At 46.7% G+C, this 19,526-nt stretch overlaps 1 protein-coding gene and 1 long non-coding RNA gene across 2 annotated transcripts in view; one reads left to right on the forward strand and one right to left on the reverse strand.

Annotated features, from left to right (window-relative positions):
- Positions 1-13,046, forward strand: part of SLC22A5 (solute carrier family 22 member 5) — a 26,159-nt gene extending 13,113 nt beyond the window's left edge. Inside the window, exons 3-10 of the mRNA XM_005682678.3 lie at positions 1,552-1,706; positions 2,881-3,052; positions 4,261-4,387; positions 6,129-6,229; positions 8,079-8,293; positions 9,794-9,976; positions 11,100-11,235; positions 11,605-13,046. Of these exons, the coding sequence (XP_005682735.3) occupies positions 1,552-1,706; positions 2,881-3,052; positions 4,261-4,387; positions 6,129-6,229; positions 8,079-8,293; positions 9,794-9,976; positions 11,100-11,235; positions 11,605-11,692 (1,177 nt within the window). The 3' untranslated portion in view covers positions 11,693-13,046. The remainder of the gene's footprint in view (positions 1-1,551; positions 1,707-2,880; positions 3,053-4,260; positions 4,388-6,128; positions 6,230-8,078; positions 8,294-9,793; positions 9,977-11,099; positions 11,236-11,604) is intronic.
- LOC108636386 overlaps positions 12,567-19,526 on the reverse strand; it is a 22,305-nt gene continuing 15,345 nt past the window's right edge. Inside the window, exon 2 of the long non-coding RNA XR_001918331.1 lies at positions 12,567-12,957. This is a non-coding gene — a long non-coding RNA (uncharacterized LOC108636386). The remainder of the gene's footprint in view (positions 12,958-19,526) is intronic.

Genomic DNA, 19,526 nt, shown 5'->3' on the forward strand with positions numbered 1-19,526 from the left:
CTCTCCCCTACTCCCTCTTGTCAACAGCTGCTTCACGTTTGGGTCTGATCTTGGTGCCCCATCTTCAGGGAGACCTCCCCTGAATGCCCAGGTCCCCAGCCTCTACCTGCAGTCAGGATAGGTTCCTTCGTTGGGTCCCTGTGGGTCAGGATGCTGACCCTTCAGCACTCTTGTTTCAGTGTGTGATTGTACACTGAGCAGAGTGATTAAAATGTGACTACTGTCTGTCTCACCAACTACACACTATACGCTCCCTGAGGGCAGAATCAGTGTCTTTTTTTCTTATTCAAATACATTTATAGTGACTAGTATATAATAGATGTTCAAATAAATATTCATTGAATGAAAATGGGTGTCTGCTAGCCCTGGCCAGGCTCAAGCTGAATCTGCTAGGTTGAATGAACTAGGTCGACTTGTTCCTACTTGCTGTAGCACTGCCTTTGAAATGAAACAAATCCAAAAAACACGACATTTTAAAACATTTTAAATTGAACATAGGTATAGAAAACCACACAGAACAAATGAGGTTTAATGAATTATTTCAGGGAAATAACCATATAAATATCAAGTCAAGAAATAGAACTTTGCTGGCCACCAGGAAGCCCCACTCATCTGTCCCATCCCAAGGACAATAGCCTCCCTCACCTATCAGTAAACACTAGCTTGACTTATAATAATCACTTCCCTGTGGGTTTTTGGTAGTTTTATCATCCAAATGTGCATCCTTAAACACAAGTTTAGTCTTGCTCACTTAAAAATTTTTACATGTCTGTTAGTCTGCTTTAACCTAGGGGTTCTCCATCCTTTTCTTTGCCTGGGCTATTCTACTTGTAGAATTTTCCAGTCTGAATTTTGCTGAGGGTATACAGTGCAATTGAACGTATTCCTTTTCTCTCTGCATTTCTTGCAAATTGCAGCTAGATTCAGAGACTTCGTCAGATTCAGATCCAGCCCCTTTGGCAAGACTGTAGGAGTCATACAACGTTCAAGTGTCTCTTTTTATGATGTTAGCAGCCACTGAAACATGATGCCCATATCTGTTCATTCACTGGGAGCTGTAAAAGGATGATGTTCTAATTTTATCACTTTGGTTTCATTTAATAGTTGGAATACTTTTATGAAATGATACTTTCCCTCATCTGTTACTGGTTACTGTTCATATAGTTTATATAGAAAAGTTAGGACAAATGTCTTCCCCTTTATTTAAACAGTTTTCATCTATAATGAATTGTTTCTCCATTATCCTCCAAAGTAAACCAACTCTTTCAAAATATTAATTATGAATGTATGAACTTAAGTATAATGAATGTGTTTCAGTCCCTTGTGATCATTGTGTTAACTCTGGCACTGCCTTTTGGGCAACGCTGGTGCCCAGGCTGTGCACTGGTAACAGCCTAGGGACCGAGAGACCAGGACGGCCCCCACACCAAGTGCCCTGGCAGCACTGTCCACAACCCCTCCCTGAATGACCCCGGGGAAAGCCCCCCTTGGGGGGCCCGTTCCTGCTGCCTTCTCCCAGCTGGTTCTCTGCCACTCTCCTTTCCTTCCCAGGTTTGGTCGGAAGAACGTGCTGTTTGTGACGATGGGCATGCAGACAGGCTTCAGCTTCCTGCAGATCTTCTCGAAGAACTTTGAGATGTTTACCGTGCTGTTTTTCCTTGTAGGCATGGGCCAGATCTCCAACTATGTGGCAGCATTTGTCCTGGGTATGGCCATCAGTTTGGAGTTGAGTACTTGATTCTGTGTTTCACCATCATCCCACCACCCACTTTCTGGGGACAGCTGTGATGTCCCTTCGGGGAGGTGGTCTCTGCCAGTGCCAACCAGGGATCCTTGGTGGACCCAATTAGGAGGCATAGAAAGGGAGTCCTCCAAGTGCCCACCCAGCCTTGTGTCCCCAGCAGCACGATAGCCTAACTGCTGATTTCCAGTTCTTCTCTGGCCCCCAACGTGTGGCACCTTGGTCTCATTAGTACTTGATGGCCATTTTGCTAGAGTTCACCTAAACATCTTCTGTTAAAAATAGGGCCTGCCATTTCCCAGGGCTGGGGTAGCTAAGGAAAGAGGAAGGCATGACATGAGGACCAAGGGCCATGATTGGCAGGCTCACCAAGGAAGAAAACTGCCTCTTCTGAAACACACAGTGGCTAGTGAAATTGACTGGCAAGAGTGAATTGAGGGACATCCTTGGTGGTCCAGTGGTTAAGACTTTGCCTTCCAATGCAGAGGGTGAGAGTTCAATTCCTGGTTGTGAAGCTAAGATGCCACATGCCTATGGGCAAAACAAAACAAAACAAAACCCGAAACAGAAGCAATGTTGTAAAAAAGTCAATAAAGACTTTAAAAATGGTCCACATTTGTTTAAAAATCTTTTTTAAAAAAGAATGACTTGATGGGGGTGGGCTTTAGTCACGAGACCTTCACGGTTTTAATTCATAATCCACAGTGCAAGGGTTTGGCCTGCTTTCACTGAGAAGCTGCCAGTTTCACTGTTCAGAGGACCCTAACTCTAGCTTTTGGGTCATTAGGTTCCTTGGGTTGATTGTTGAAAGGATTATTTGTTTCTCTTCACATTTAATAGAAAATTTTTTCTTAAAAGTGCAATAGTCAGTACATGTGGCTATAATAGCAACTTCTCCTTTAATGAACCCTTCCTCAGTGAAGATTTAAATTTGAGGCCCCACATGGCATCTTTAGCATAGGGTTTCAGGAAGTGATGGCGGCAGGTGGTCAGAATCCTGTCCCTCCCAAAGGCTTAGAAACTTTTGAGATAATTCTGCCTGATCCCTTATCTGTATGTTGAAAATTACACAAGAGAAGATGAATAAGGAAATGACCAGAATTAAAATACTAACTCGACTCCTCCCTTGTTTTGAACAGGAACAGAAATTCTTGGCAAGTCAGTTCGTATTATATTCTCTACGTTAGGCGTGTGCATATTTTATGCATTTGGCTACATGCTGCTGCCACTGTTTGCTTACTTCATCAGAGACTGGCGGATGCTGCTGCTGGCGCTGACGGTGCCGGGGGTGCTGTGTGCAGCGCTGTGGTGGTGAGTGTGCCCTGTGCCTGGCACCTGGAGGACTCTCACTTACAATGTGCTCCCTCTTCTTTCGGTCCTGTGGCATGAGGCTGTAGAAGACACCAGCAGGGTGTCTTCTGTCTGGCTTTCACTAGGGGGCAGCAGCAACCCACACATCCTAAGTTCTTTCAGAATGTTTTTCCATCCACAGAAAAGCCAAAAACAAAACAACTTCAGGAAATCAACAGACTTGTTCTCAGCCCTGTGCTGGGTTGATCGGAGTGTAGACAGAGGAAAAAGCAGTAGCTGCAAGACGATAGTCCAGCATGACCTCCAGGAAGCTGTCAGACCGCAGGACAAGACAGCTTAGGCCCTGGCTGTGGTTGCGTGCTGCTACAGCCTCAGGCCACAGGACTGAGAGAAGAGGTAGCACGTTGTGAGAGTCCTCCAGGCAGCAGGATGGAGGAAGCCAGGCTCCATCTTAGCCTCCAAGATAGAGCTGGACAAGCAGAGAGAAGGCTATTCCATACGAAGAGAGAGAATGCAGCTGAGGCGGGAATCCCACGTTGCAGGTAGGGATGGTGAGGTCCCTGGCCCACGTGGATGTGAGAACATTGCAGAGGATAGTGGGAGAAGATACAGGGCACAGAAGACACAGATGAGTCCTGGTTATGACCCAAGGGCAGAGGCCACCTGGTGAGGTAGAAAATAAGACCCACAAAGTCTCAGAACACCCAAGTGCCCTATAGAGAGTCAAGTGGAAAAATCAAGGAGGGAGGGATGACGACAAACTAGAAGCTGTCAGAGGCCAGTGGAAAAGCTTCTGGGGATGCCAGGAACAAGCAGGGGAGTACAGCAAGGTGAGGTGTGTCCCCCCCCCCGCCCCCCCGCCCCAGCTCAGCCCATGACAGAAGCCGGGCTGCAGGAACCCACGTTACGCCTGTCTACTTAGTGTCCAGCAGGTGGCACCACCACTCCTCAGAAATGGGAGGTGGCCAGCCAGGGAGGAATCCCACCCATCAGGGTGTGTCGGCCCCTGTAAATTCTGTGTACTCCAGTGTGATCAGAGGCTCACACTTACTGGCTGTAGCACAGTGCATCTCTTAGCTTCTGGCATGGAAGTATCAAACATTCCTCAAGCCTCGCTCTGGTTCTGAAACCCCACTTCCCACCTCCACGTGTGCTCCACCTGGTCTGAGGGACAGAAGGCTCAGTGAGATTGCTTCTTGTACTTCCAGGTTCATCCCTGAGTCCCCCCGATGGCTCATCTCTCAGGGACGATTTCAGGAGGCAGAGGTGATCATCCGTAGGGCTGCCAAAACCAATGGGATCATTGCACCTTCAACCATCTTTGACTCCAGTGAGGTGAGCACCGTGCAGGGGCTGGTGGGAGGGTCCCGGTGACCACAATTTTAGGTCAGCATCACACAGCCCCAAAGCCCTCCCTTTACACAGCAGCCTGGCCCTCTCTATGCCCAAGCCCCAGCTGCCCCCAAGGCAGGTCCTGTTAAAATTCAGAAATTGAGAAGGTGCCAGCTGCCTCAATTCCTTTACCTTTCCTGTGGATTTTAGATTTTCATACTTTGTAGACATCTTCTCTTTTAGGTGATCATACAGTTAAACCATTACTTTTCATAATAAAAACTCTTTATGTGTAAAAGGTCTTCCATGAAGTTGGCATTCTGGGAAATCATTGTTTCTTATACCTTGGGCAGTTTCTAATTTTAAAAAAAAATGCACTGCCTAAAATATGAAACAAAAATAGATTAGGAGTTAAAACTGTCCTGTCTCCTTCCGCCTACCAGTGGGGAGTGGTTGAGCATCGTCTTAGAGCCAGGTCCTTTTCGACATCCGCCCTCCCCCAACCTCACACCCTCCTGCAAACCCTGTTCTCCCATGCAGTGAGTAATTTCCTGGCTCTGCCTGATTCCTGGGTCTTGCTTCTCTTTCCTGTTCCCTGTGTTTCCACCCTGTCTGTAACGAGCAGTTTTCCTCAGTCCCGTGGCTCCCAGAAGAGCTTAGATGTCATTGTTGGCTGATGGGATTCTGGAGTATGTCTCTGCTCTGACAAAGACAAGGGCCTGGCTGTGGAAAGAGCCAGCAGGAGCATATTGCTGGGTGCAAAGGCGCGTTCGAGCCAGTCTGACTTCCAATACAGAGTTTAGGCTTGGGAAAGAGAGACCAGTTACTAGAGGAGGCAAAGAAGCCACTGGCCACTGATGGCTCTGCCAGCCTCACAGTTAAGAAGTGGCCCAGCACCAGCTCCTACTCGGATGTCCTAGAAAGGACTTGGTCAGAGTTCAGTAAGGGGTAGATGGCAGGGAAGGCTTCTGAGTTAGGTAGCCTTGGTAGCTTTGCAGAGGTCAGTCTGGTGAACCCATGAATCCACTGGCATTTTTATAGGAATGAGGCTATTTCAGGGGATCAGTTAGGTCAAAAGTTGACCTTTTGTTGAACTGCTAACTCAGGAAAAACAGACTCCAAAGCTGGGTTTGCTTAAGAAAGCAACATCAGTGTGTTTAGACGTGTAGTTTATTAATGTCCTTGGCTGTGCCAAGTTTCATAGGAAGTTACACTGGGTGAAGCCAAGGTCAATTTTCCTGTTTTTCTATCTGAAATTTTTTTTTCCTTGGAAGTAGACCAGTAACTACATGGTAGGAGGACCAAAAAACATTAATTCTTTAAAAAAAATACCATATCAATAAACTACACAGCCAGTTTCTCTCTCTGACCCAGAAGGCTGGGAGCCAGGCTTGGGAAGGAATGCTCAGAGGCCTCCCTGGAATGTGGCCATTGACGGGGTTCGGGATGGTGCTAAGAGAGAGCAATCAGCGTAGGCCTCCTCCTTGGCTGCATTACGTTACAGGCTGGTCACTTACTTTTACTCCTCTTTCTTGTTCACTAATTTGTTATCGACAAGGCCTGGTGAAGCCTTCTGCAGCCCAAGAACAGCCTCTACACCTACTCTTCTTTTCAAGCAAGAAACACGAACCACTCCCCAAGTCAGAGACACAGAAAGCTAAGATGCCAGGGTTTCGAGTCTGTTCTGGGGTCTCTAAGTCTCCAACCCTCTCTCCCTCCCATACCCTTGTCCTGTTGCCCACAGCTACAAGACCTAAGCTCCAAGAAGCAGCAGTCCCACAGCATCCTGGATCTGGTTCGAACCCGGAACATCCGGATGATCACCGTCATGTCCATAATTCTGTGGTGCGTAAGTGAGACCTACCCGGGGCCTCCAGACGCAGCTTCTGGCAGTAGCTCTCAGGCTTCACATTTGTAGACCTGTCTCAGACCAGAATTGAAAGCCTGTGTCATCAGAAAGTGGCACAGATGTGCCTTGCAATTAAAGAAGTGGGCAGGTCCTGGTTCTTAATGGAATTTCAGAGGAGGAGTACAAAAACTGTTGTGGGGGCTCTTGAGGAAAATACGGGATCTTTGGGGATCCCTCCGGGTCATAAGGTGAAGAGCTGCTCACGTTGGGTCCCCAGTTTAGTTGTTCTGTCGACAGCGCATCAGACGGTGACGGAGGAGGACTGCTGAGGGCTTTAAGAAGTTCTAAGTGAAGACTCCACGTCCTTTCGGTTACAGAGGCTGCCATGTACATTCTGGAAATGTGGAAGCAGGAAGTCTTCCCTCTGGAATGTTTGGAGACTGTCCTGGAAGCAGAGCCATGGCCCGCATGTCCTCTTCAAGTTCCTTCTCACATGGCATCTCCCCAAGTGTGTCAGGCAGGGATTTGTGACTTATCAGAAAGAAGGAACACATCTGAGTGCCCAGAGAGTGTTTGCTCGGTGGCCAAACCCTTGGGATTACAGGTGACTACCTGAGCCTGCAGTGGGGGAGGGAGGCAGGCTACATCTCAGAGTCCTTATTGCTAGAGTCAACAAGCCTTGGCAACCAGCTGGGTTGCTCCCTGGGGGGTACTATGCGTCACCCATTTCCAAGGAATGGCCCGGGATCCCTCAGGGCAGCACACCGCCCCTGAGTTGGCCTCAGACAAAACCAGCATTCAGCCTGCACCACAGACTTGCCAGCCTGCAGTGAGTCACCCGTCCTGAGGTTCACCCAGGCTTTCCACCTGCTCTGGATTTCCCAGGGACTCCTGTATGAGCCCTCTTCCCTGGTTATGGCAGCTGTGGCTTCAACCTGCTGATGAGTTAGAAAAAATCTGATTCATGTTGGTCTGGTTTGCCAAAAAGTGCTGACCGTCAGCAGAGGGAATGTCTGCTGGAGACAGGCACTCAGATGGCCCACTGGGAGCTCCCTTTCCTCCTCGCAAGTCTGGTGGGGTTGGGATCAGCTGCTTCTGACCAGTCTCTTGGCTCATCGCTCCAGAGGGTCTGCCAGGGATCTTTCTCTAAATATTTGACCAGTGACTGATCCTTATTTTATGTTATGTCACCAATCTTACCACACCCCACTTAATAGCTGCCTCTTTACTCATTCCCGAGCTCCTTCTGCATTTGCTGGATCTGGGAGGTTCGGAGAGTAGAGAGGTAAGCTTTTCTGAGTGCTTCAGCTTAGGATTCCTGGGGGGCTCAGTGGTAAAGAATCTGCCTGCCAGTCCAGGCAGGAGAAGACGCAGGAGAAGAAGAAGATGCAGAAGACTGGTTCAATCCCTGGATCAGGAAGTTCCCCTGGAGGAGGGCATAGCAACCCATTCTAATATTCTTGCCTGGAGAATCCCATGGACAGAGGAGCCTGGGCTCCCCTGTCAGACACTGCTGAGTACACACAACTTAGGATTTGTAAAGTCAAAAGGCCTGTTGACAGGTTGTTGGGTCTTGGTTTTTTTTTTTCCAACACAGGAAATCTGTCTGAATTATATGTCTTTGTTGGGACACTTTGGAATGCTTTGATAGTAGTCTCACCCAAAAGGTACCCTGGTCTGGGGGAAGTTATCTTTGTTTCTAAGAAACAGGACTCAAGGTTAAATCTGCTGCCCTCCTGGTGAGGATAGTTTTGAATTTCCTGCAGTAATGATATTTTAAAAGTCACCCAGGTAGGGAGGCACCTGGATGCTGCTTCTCCAGCTTTTCTCGGCACTCTGTTTCAGGCTGACCATATCAGTGGGCTACTTCGGGCTCTCCCTTGACACCCCTAACTTGCATGGGGACGTCTATTTGAACTGCTTCCTTTCGGCCGTGGTTGAAGTCCCAGCATATGTGTTGGCCTGGCTGCTGCTGCGGCACCTGCCCCGACGATACTCCATGGCCACTGCCCTCTTCCTAGGTGGCAGCGTTCTTCTCTTTGTGCAGCTCGTGCCCCCAGGTAAGTCCCATACGTGTCTGCGGTCTGAGATATCCACTGAGTCACTCAGTTTCTACCACACTGTCTCACCCAGTTAGTAAACAGCATGAAGTGATGCCGTTAGAGCTTGCCTGCATATCTGTGTTCTTGTTCAACAAATCAGGAGAAAGTATCTCCCAGGACCAGACAGTCATCATGGCCTGGCTTTGGGGGCAGGAGGGACAGCAGCCATGTGGGGCTGGCAGTTGATGGTACTCTTCTACCCAAGTTAATGTGTGCATGTTGGTTTTTGCAGAGTGAGGGGGAGGGAAGAGAGCCATCCCTGTGTCTTTTCAACCTGGCCCCGTCTTTGTCATTTATTCATTCAATAAGCAGCTGCACAGTGTTTACTGGGGGGGAGGCACTGTGCTTGGGGCTAAGGAGCAGAAGTAAACTAGCTGGGCAGGGCCCCAGGTCTTCCTGGAGCTCACGTTCCAGTTGGGAAGACAGACAGTGAACAAGTAAATAAAATGCTTAGTATAGTACAGACAGTGTTACCTTTTATAAAGACAATGAAGGACACTGGAGAGCTAGTTTATATAGAGTGGTCATAGACAGTATCCCTGAAGAGGGGGCAGTTGAGTAGCAACAGATGAAATGATGGAGAAACCTAGGAAAAAGTCTAGAAGCAGAACATTTCAGGCCAAAAAAAAGCAAAGGCCAAGACCTTGAGGAGGTAATGAGCCTGGACTGTTGGGTAAGAGGTGAGGGGAGGGAAATGGGAGGATCAGTCCACAGCACGGTTCTCAAAGGCCAGCTGCAGGAGTTTATTTGTAAAACCGTCTTTGTATCCTACAGAAGGGCGTGAAGTCTTTGAAAGCTCATGAAACGGTTTATGGACCCTCATGTCCGTGGTGGGAGCCTGAGTTGTTATGGATCAGGGGACCTCTGGGTCCCTGAGGCTGGCAACACTCTGCATAGTGTGGCTAGGAGCCCAGGGGTGTATGTGGAGGCCCACACCAGAGCTCAGGGAGACCCACAGGGTGCTCGCAGCATCTCTGCGTTGGCACAGCAAGCAGGGGAGATCAGAGGGTCATTCCTGAAGGTCTGCTGGTCTGTGAGGTGCTGAGCAGAGTGAAAGCATGAAGTGAGTTATGATTGAACTTCCCATTTATACACAAATCCTTAGATAATTCCACAGTGCTGGCAGCAGGAGGTTCCATGTCTTCAGTGACTTTGTGACTGGGGAGCAAGTTTCCTTTGGATTATTGAGGGGCTCACTCTGGTGATATCTAGGCTGAGGAGAATGTCCTCACACAGCTGCCAGTCCCAGCCTCCTCTCAGTAAGCAACTTGGAGGGACATAAGCCCCTTATCCCACAATAAGAAATTATAGAAACTTCCCTGCCCAACCCTTCCCAGAAAAAAAAGGGAGAAAATATGTCTGTTTCAGGCAAAAAAAAAAACACAAAAACACCCACTCTCAGCAGCATTGTACCTTGGGTTGTTGCCTCCTCCTACCAGCCTCCCTTTGCCTCCCCAGAGCTGTATTACTTGGCTACAGTCCTGGTGATGGTGGGTAAGTTTGGAGTCACAGCTGCCTTTTCCATGGTCTACGTGTACACGGCCGAGCTGTACCCCACAGTGGTCAGGAACATGGGCGTGGGAGTCAGCTCCACAGCATCCCGCCTGGGCAGCATCCTGTCTCCCTACTTCGTTTACCTTGGTAAGTCCCTCGGGGCAGAGCGCACATGGGAGGGGTGGGGTGGAAGCACTGATTGGCTGTGATGTGGGCTGGGGACTGCTCGACAGGAAAACAAGTGTACACACAGCCAAGACTGGGTCTGTGCCTGGAGAGGGTTCCTATTGAGGCGCACTGTGGTGGAAGCAGTCATGTGGAAAACAACCTATAAACAAGCTAGAAATTGACAAGAGTGGAGGGCTTGTGCCTGTTTTAGCCTTCCTAGGCCTTCCGCCTGAGAACATAATTCCCCAGTCCTAAGAAATTGCAGCGTGTCTAGGGAGCCAGTGTACTTAATTGGGGAAATTCCTTCTTGGAATTTAAAAGGAATAGGAAGGGAAAGATGTCCACTGAAGAGATCTGATGAACAGAGAACCTCTGTAACTTGAAGCAGTCAACGCAGCAGTTTTACACTGTGCAAAGATCTGCGTTTTGGCATTTTATGTGACAGGGCCCCAGTTTTATCTTTCTCAGGATTATTTCCTCACAGCAGCTGCAGTGCCCCTGCACATTCCTAGCTGGCACATCTCTGGGGAGGGGTGGCCCCACCTTGGGAGCACTTTGTGAACATGCTGCAGAGATCTGACAAGCAGAAACACCTCCTGACCTGGCCTGAAGACAAATCAAGTGGGTTGTGACACGTCTGGAGAGGTGGAGGAGTTATTCCTGTCCCTGGATAAGTACCTCGAGTTCCTTGGAAACCCAGCATTAGGAAATAGGAATGGAGGGACTTCCCTGGCAGCCCAGTGGTTAAGACTCTGCAATTCCACTGCAGAGGGCGTGGATTCGATCCCTGGTCGGGGAACTGAGATCCCGCATGCCACAGGGTGTAGTCAAAAAGAAAAAGGAAAGGAAATACAAATAGAAATGGCCCAGCCCCATCTTTCCAGTCTACACCCCTCCCCTGCACCAAGGTACTGCTGGTTTGTGCCAACTCTGGGTTCTGTGATCTGCCTAGGTGCCACATTCCAATATGGCAGCTCAGACTGGGAGATGCCAAGGCTGAGAAGCCAGGTGATACCCATTAGAGTCCCAGAGACATGAGAGGAGGGGGAAAGACCACGTCCAATTGCATCCTCAGCTTGGGACTCTGTCTGCTTTGCCACAGGTGCCTACGACCGCTTCCTGCCCTACATTCTCATGGGGAGTCTGACCATCCTGACAGCCATCCTCACCTTGTTCCTCCCAGAGACCTTCGGCACTCCACTCCCAGATACCATTGACCAGATGCTAAGGGTCAAAGGGTAAGGCGGCCTCCTTCTTCACAAAGTTAATGCGCTAGATCTGGGCCTGGCAGAGAGTTCCCCACGGACTCAGAAATGCCATGGACTAGTTGAGCCGTAAGAGGATCGGACGTGTCCAGGTGCTTACCGCCTGTTCTTTCTGGCTGGACCCAGACCGCCAGGTCATCATGCACCTCTCCACAGCAACAGCAACTCTGGGACAGTACAGAGACAAGGAGAAACCTTTCAGAATCTGCTGTATGCTTTTTTTTACCCCCCTTTAGTGAGATAACTTCAGCTATGGCAGTGGCGGGGGTGGGGTTTGTTTTGAGACTGGTAGATAATCTTTCTAAGATTTGTTACTAACTTTTGTTTGACTTGTCTTTATAGAATAAAATACAGGCAGACTCCAAGCCACACAAGGATGTTAAAGGATGGTGAAGAAAGCCCCACAGTCCTTAAAAGCACATCCTTCTAACACAGCCTCCAGTGAGAAAGTGAAGAGGAAAGACTATCTTGTCAGAAGTGGCTTGTGCAAACACTGGTCCTTCAGTGGCAAAGGTCTTTGCTATTGATTCTATGGATGCTGTGTCGGCCTTGCTCATGGATGGACACCCAAACTCAGCTGCTTATGGTCCTAGACACTACCTTTCTCCAGGGACTCTGGCTACTGATAGACAACTTTGGATAAATCCTAACCATTACAATGATGGACTGGCACTTCCTAAGAAGTTAACCACTAACTGGAACCAGTAGGATCTGGAAAAAATAGGAGAGGCATTTGTTAAATTTACATTTTAATTTCAGACTGCCTAAAAAGGCCTCTGATAGACCTGAGGGTCTAGTCCTCCCCTCCCCAACCCCCACCCCGCGAAACATCTGTTCCCCGTTTCCCTCTAATGGTGCCCTTTAGAGGAAGAGAAGAAATTTCACAGGAAGTTTGGTTTCTCATACTTTCTCAGTTACAAAGGATATTGTTGCTTCCCCAGGGCAGGAGAATACAGGTCTGGGGAAAGCTAGAAGAATTCAACATGGAGGAAACTGAGCAGATACAGAACACAGACAAGCGCTTTGACGCACGAGCACTTAGGCCACTCAGACTACTGGGTAGACTTGTTTACATCTGATCGAAGCACTGGGCTTGTCTGGGCCCACAGAGGTGCATCACCGAAGCTACTATACGTGTTTTCCACTGCTGTGTGAATCAGGTCTCCTAGCTACTATGGTTTCTAACATATGGTTTGAAGGAAGTAAATCAGTGAAAGAGACAAGCAAACTTGTCTCTTCTCCCAAAACTATAATGTGGATTTTGATTGTTTGTGTTTTATTTGCTGGTTGTTTGTTGCTATGTCTTTTTTCTCCTTAAGTTATTTGCCCTTCAGAATAGACTTAGGAAAGGCTGGTTCCTCAGCCTCCGGGTTTTGTCTTTTGTTTCGTGGTTTGTTCGTTTCATCTCAGAATCACTCTGGCAACGGTTTGCAGTTGCCACCTCTGCAAGGCCTCGCCAGCCTTAGCTATACTAGCACTTCTCTGAGTGCCAAAAATGATGTCATTGTATGTGTTCCTTTTGTGACACTTAATCATGGGGAAAAAATTACAAAGAAGAAAGTTAAGTTGTGCTCACAGTCTTTCGGAGTTGCTCGCTTCAGTGGTTTAACACTGGGAGATACTCTGTGTTCAATGTAAAATTGTCTTCTCTTTTCTGAATATGTTACCATGGTACTCCTAGAGCATATGCTTCACCTGGTTTAAAAAAAAAAAAGTATTTTTGTGAAAGCTACTGACGTGCCTTGGGAAATGAAGATGTTTTAATAAATGATTTTTTAAAATAATAACTGCCCACAAATTTTATTTTCACGGTCTGGTAAGTCATACCACACCTTCATGTGACTTTTCTCTGTGTCAGTTGGTTCAGTGAGGTAAGTCGCTCAGTCGTGTCTGACTCTTTGCAACCCCATGAATCGCAGGACATCACCAACTCCTAGAGTTTACTCAAACTCATGTCCATCGAGTCAGTGATGCCATCCAGCCATCTCATCCTCTGTCATCCCCTTCTCCTCCTGCCCCCAATCCCTCCTAGCATCAGAGTCTTTTCCAATGAGTCAACTCTTGGCATGAAGTGGCCAAAGTATTGGAGTTTCAGCTTTAGCATCATTCCTTCCAATGAACACCCAGGACTGATCTCCTTTAGAATGGACTGGTTGGATCTCCTTGCAGTCCAAGGGACTCTCAAGAGTCTTCTCCAACACCATAGTTCAAAAGCATCAATTCTTCGGCGCTCAACTTTCTTCACAGTCCAACTCTCATATCCATACATGACCACTGGAAAAACCATAGCCTTGACTAGAGGGACCTTTGTTGGCAAAGTAATGTCTCTGGTTTTTAATATGCTATCTACGTTGGTCATGGTGGAGAGGTCTGACAGAATGTGGTCCACTGGAGAAGGGAATGGCAAACCACTTCAGTATTCTTGCCTTGAAAACCTCATGAACAGTATGAAAAGGCAAAATGATAGGATACTGAAAGAGGAACTCCCCAGGTCGGTAGGTGCCCAATATGCTACTGGAGATCAGTGGAGAAATAACTCCAGAAAAAAAGAAGGGATGGAGCCAAAGCAAAAACAATACCTAGCTGTGGATGTGACTGGTAGAAGCAAAGGTCCAATGCTATAAAGAGCAATATTGCATAGGAACCTGGAATGTTAGGTCCATGAATCAAACCAAATTGGGAGTAGTCAAACAGGAGATGGCAAGAGTGAACATCAACATTCTAGGAATCAGCGAACTAAAATGGACTGGAATGGGTGAATTTAACTCAGATGACCATTATATCTACTACTGCGGGCAGGAATCCCTTAGAAGAAATGGAGCAGCCATCATGGTCAACAAAAGACTCCTAAATGCAGTACTTGGATGCAATCTCAAAAACGACAGAATGCTGTCTGTTCGTTTCCGAGGCAAACCATTAAATATCACAGTAATCCAAGTCTATGCCCCAACCAGTAACACTGAAAAAGCTGAAGTTGAACGGTTCTATGAAGACCTACAAGACCTTTTAGAACTAACAACCAAAAAAAATGTCCTTTTCATTATAGGGGACTGGAATGCAAAAGTAGGAAGCCAAGAGATACCTGGGGTAACAGGCAAATTGGCCTTGGAATATGGAATGAAGCAGGGCAAAGGCTAATAGAGTTTTGCCAAGAGAACGCACTGGTCATAGCAAACACCCTCTTCCAACAACACAAGAGAAGACTCTACACATGGACACCACCAGATGGTCAACACCGAAATCAGATTGATTATATTCTTCGCAGCCAAAGATGGAGAAGCTCTATACAGTCAACAAAAACAAGACCAGGAGCTGACTGTGGCTCAGATCATGAACTCCTTATTGCCAAATTCAGACTTAAATTGAAGAAAGTAGGGAAAACCACTAGACCATTCAGGTATGACCTAAATCAAATCCCTTATGATTATCCAGTGGAAGTGAGAAATAGATTTAAGGGCCTAGATCTGATAGATAGAGTGCCTGATGAACTATGGACAGAGGTTCGTGACATTGTACAGGAGACAGGGATCAAGACCATCCCCATGGAAAAGAAATGCAAAAAAAGCAAAATGGCTGTCTGGGGAGGCCTTACAAATAGCTGTGAAAAGAAGAGAAGTGAAAAGCAAGGAGCAAAGGAAAGATATGCCCATCTGAATGCAGAGTTCCAAAGAGTAGCAAGGAGAGATAAGAAAGCCTTCCTCAGCAATCAATGCAAAGAAATAGAGGAAAACAACAGAATGGGAAAGACTAGAGATCTCTTCAAGAAAATTAGAAATACCGAGGGAATATTTCATGCAAAGATAGGCTCTATAAAGGACAGAAATGGTATGGACCTAATAGAAGCAGAAGATATTAAGAAGAAGTGGCAAGAATACACAGCCAAGTACTGTACAAAAAAGATCTTCACAACCCAGATAACCACGATGGTGTGATCACTCACCTAGAGCCAGACATCCTGGAATGTGAAGTCAAGTGGGCCTTAGGAAGCATCGCTACGAACAAAGCTAGTGGAGGTGATGGAATTCCAGTTGAGCTATTTCAAATCCTGAAAGATGATGCTGTGAAAGTGCTGCACTCAATATACCAGCAAATTTGGAAAACTCAGCAGTGGCCACAGGACTGGAAAAGGTCAGTTTTCATTCCAATCCCAAAGAAAGGCAATGCCAAAGAATGCTCAAACTACCCCACAATTGCAGTCATCTCACACGCAAGTAAAGTAATGCTCAAAATTCTCTAAGCCAGGCTTCAGCAATACGTGAACCGTGAACTTCCAGATGTTCAAGCTGGTTTTAGGAAAGGCAGAAGAACCAGAGATCAAATTGCCAACATCTGCTGGATCATGGAAAAAGCAAGAGAGTTCCAGAAAAACATCTATTTCTGCTTTATTGACTATGCCAAAGCCTTTGACTGTGTGGATCACAATAAACTGTGGAAAATTCTGGAAGAGATGGGAATACCAGACCACCTGACCTGCCTCTTGAGAACTCTATATGCAGATTAGGAAGCAACAGTTAGAACTGGACATGGAACAACAGACTGGTTCCAAATAGGAAAAGGAGTACATCAAGGCTGTATATTGTCACCCTGCTTATTTAACTTATATGCAGAGTAGATCATGAGAAACGCTGGCCTGGAAGAAGCACAAGCTGGAATCAAGATTGTGGGAGAAATATCAATAACCTCAGATATGCAGATGACACCACTCTTATGGCAGAAAGTGAAGAGGAACTAAAGAGCCTCTTGGTTAGAGTGAAAGAGGAGAGTGAAAAAGTTGGCTTAAAGTTCAACATTTAGAAAACTAAGATCATGGCATCTGGTCCCATCACTTCATGGGAAATAGATGGGGAAACAGTAGAAACAGTGTCAGACTGATTTTTGGGGGCTCCAAAATCACTGCAGATGGTGATTGCAGCCATGAAATTAAAAGACACTTACTCCTTGGAAGGAAAGTTATGACCAACCTAGACAGCATATTAAAAACCAGAGACATTACTTTGCCGACTAAGGTCCGTCTAGTCAAGGCTATGGTTTTTCCAGTGGTCATGTACGGATGTGAGAGTTGGACTGTGAAGAAAGCTGAGCACCAAAAATTGATGCTTTTGAACTGTGGTGTTGGAGAAGACTCTTGAGAGTCCCTTGGACTGCAAGGAGATCCAACCAGTCCATTCTAAAGGAGATCAGTCCTGGGTGTTCTTTGGAAGGACTGATGCTAAAGCTGAAACTCCAGTACTTTGGCCACCTCATGCGAAGAGTTGACTCATTGGAAAAGACTCTGATGCTGGGAGGGATTGGGGGCAGGAGGAGAAGGGGACAACAGAGGATGAGATGGCTGAATGGCATCACTGACTCGATGGACATGAGTTTGAGTGATCTCCGGGAGTTGGTGATGGACAAGGAGGCCTGGTGTGCTGCAGTTCATGGGGTAGCAAAGAGTTGGACACGACTAAATGACTGAACTGAACTGAACTGAGGTTGGTCATAACTTTCCTTCCAAGGAGTGTCTTTTAATTTCATGGCTGCAATCACTATCTGCAGTGATTTTAGAGCCCAAAAACATAAAGTCTGACACTGTTTCTACTGTTTCCCCATCTATTTCCCATGAAGTGATAGGACCAGATGCCATGATCTTAGTTTTCTAAATGTTGAACTTTAAGCCAACTTTTTCACTCTCCTCTTTCACCCTAATCAAGAGGCTTTTTAGCTCCTCTTCACTTTCTGCCATAAGAGTGGTGTCATCTGCATATCTGAGGTTATTGATATTTCTCCCACAATCTTGATTCCAGCTTGTGCTTCTTCCAGGCCAGCGTTTCTCATGATCTACTCTGCATATAAGTTAAATAAGCAGGGTGACAATATACAGCCTTGATGTACTCCTTTTCCTATTTGGAACCAGTCTGTTGTTCCATGTCCAGTTCTAACTGTTGCTTCCTAATCTGCATATAGAGTTCTCAAGAGGCAGGTCAGGTGGTCTGGTATTCCCATCTCTTCCAGAATTTTCCACAGTTTATTGTGATCCACACAGTCAAAGGCTTTGGCATAGTCAATAAAGCAGAAATAGATGTTTTTCTGGAACTCTCTTGCTTTTTCCATGATCCAGCAGATGTTGGCAATTTGATCTCTGGTTCTTCTGCCTTTCCTAAGACCAGCTTGAACATCTGGAAGTTCACGGTTCACGTATTGCAGAAGCCTGGCTTGGAGAATTTTGAGCATTACTTTACTTTACTACTTTACTAGCATGTGAGATGAGTGCAATTGTGGGGTAGTTTGAGCATTCTTTGGCACTGCCTTACTTTGGGATTGGAATGAAAACTGACCTTTTCCAGTCCTGTGGCCACTGCTGAGTTTTCCAAATTTGCTGGTATATTGAGTGCAGCACTTTCACAGCATCATCTTTCAGGATTTGAAATAGCTCAACTGGAATTCCATCACCTCCACTAGCTTTGTTCGTAGTGATGCTTCCTAAGGCCCGCTTGACTTCACATTCCAGGATGTCTGGCTCTAGGTGAGTGATCACACCATCGTGGTTATCTGGGTTGTGAAGATCTTTTTTGTACAGTACTTGGCTGTGTATTCGTGCCACCTCTTCTTAATATCTTCTGCTTCTGTTAGGTCCATACAATTTCTGTTTTTTATTGAGGCCATCTTTGCATGAAGTGTCCTCTGTGTCAGCTTGGACTAATTCTAACAGAAGTCTATAATTAGTCTCTAAAGCTAAGATTTAATCCCCGTGTACTAGAGACCCTCGCTCTATTGACTAAGGACTCAGCCAGAATTCTTGCACAAATGTCATAGCTTGGGTTCCCCTGCAAGTGGAGCATAAGACCAGTGCCTCTTTGCAGTTGTGTGTGTGTGTGTGCTCAGTTGCTCAGTCACGTTCAACTCTTTGAAATTCTCCTGGCAAGAATACTGGAGTGGGTTGCCATTCCCCTCTCCTGGGGATCTTCTGGACTCAGGGATTGAACCCAGGTCTCCCACATTGTAGGCAGATTCTTTACCATCTGAGCCACAGGGAAGCCCATAGAAATAAGAAAGAGCAAAGGAAGTGGAGGAATAATTCAGATATTAAAAATAATAAAAAGTTTTCTACCACAGATCAAAGTGATAACAGGAGTGTACCCTATAATATTTTCCTATTCTTGGCAAATCGTTCCTGCCTCCAGACTTCCCTAAACACTCATCTGAATTCCAGAAGCCTGCTGCTGCTGTTGCTGCTGCTAAGTCGCATCAGTCATGTCCGACTCTGTGTGACCCCACAGACAGCATCCCACCTGGTTCCCCAGTCCCTGGGATTCTCAAGACAAGACACTGGAGTGGGTTGCCATTCCTTCTCCAATGCACAAAAGTGAAAAGTGAAAGTGACGTCACTCAGTCGTGTCCGACTCTTAGTGACCCCATGGACGGTAGCCCACCAGGCTCCTCCATCCATGGGATTTTCCAGGCAAGAGTACTGGAGTGGGGTGCCATTGCCTCCTCTGTCCAGAAGCCTAGCATTTACCAGACAGAATTAGTCTGCTTAACATCTAGAATAATGATGGTGAACATGTTGGGCAGAGGGTCTTCTCTGTCAGGTGGTAAGTAGCACAAGAAATCTTTCCCTTGGGTATTTGTCACTTATTTTCCTAAAGGACTTTTTAAATATTTATTTTAATTGGAGGCTAATTACAATATTGTAGTGGGTTTTGCCATACATTGACATAAATCAGCCATGAGTGTACATGTGTTCCCCACCTATAGGACTTTTTAAGGTGACAGAAAGAGGCATGATGCAATTCAGCATTAACAATACCTTATGTTATGTGCCATTGCTATAAAAACAATTTGGAAAAATACATCTGTATTTTCATTTGAGTCTCATAAAAGTCTTATGAGATTGAGAAAGGATGCCCAGGATGATACATCAGAGGTTTCTCAGCAGAAATCATAGCTACCTGGAGTCTCAGGCAGACCCACCCCAGAAGGTCTCACCTTGGGAAGAAGGGGCCTCATTTTAAGCACTCCCCTAGTGGCTCAGAGGTTAAAGCATCTGCCTGCAATGCAGGAGACCTGGGTTTATCCCTGGGTTGGGAAGATACCCTGGGGAAGGAAATGGCAACCCACTCCAGTATTCTTGCCTGGAGAATCCCGTGGACGGAGGAGCCTGGTGGGCTACAGTCCACTGGGTCACAAACAGTCGGACACAACTGAGCGACTTCACTTTCACTTTCTTTTCATTTTAAGCACAGGTGTGCAAGAGGCTGCCAGAGACACTGGGACATCATCTCTCT

The sequence above is a fragment of the Capra hircus genome, chromosome 7 (genome assembly GCF_001704415.2).
Source record: "Capra hircus breed San Clemente chromosome 7, ASM170441v1, whole genome shotgun sequence".
Lineage (NCBI taxonomy): Eukaryota > Metazoa > Chordata > Mammalia > Artiodactyla > Bovidae > Capra > Capra hircus.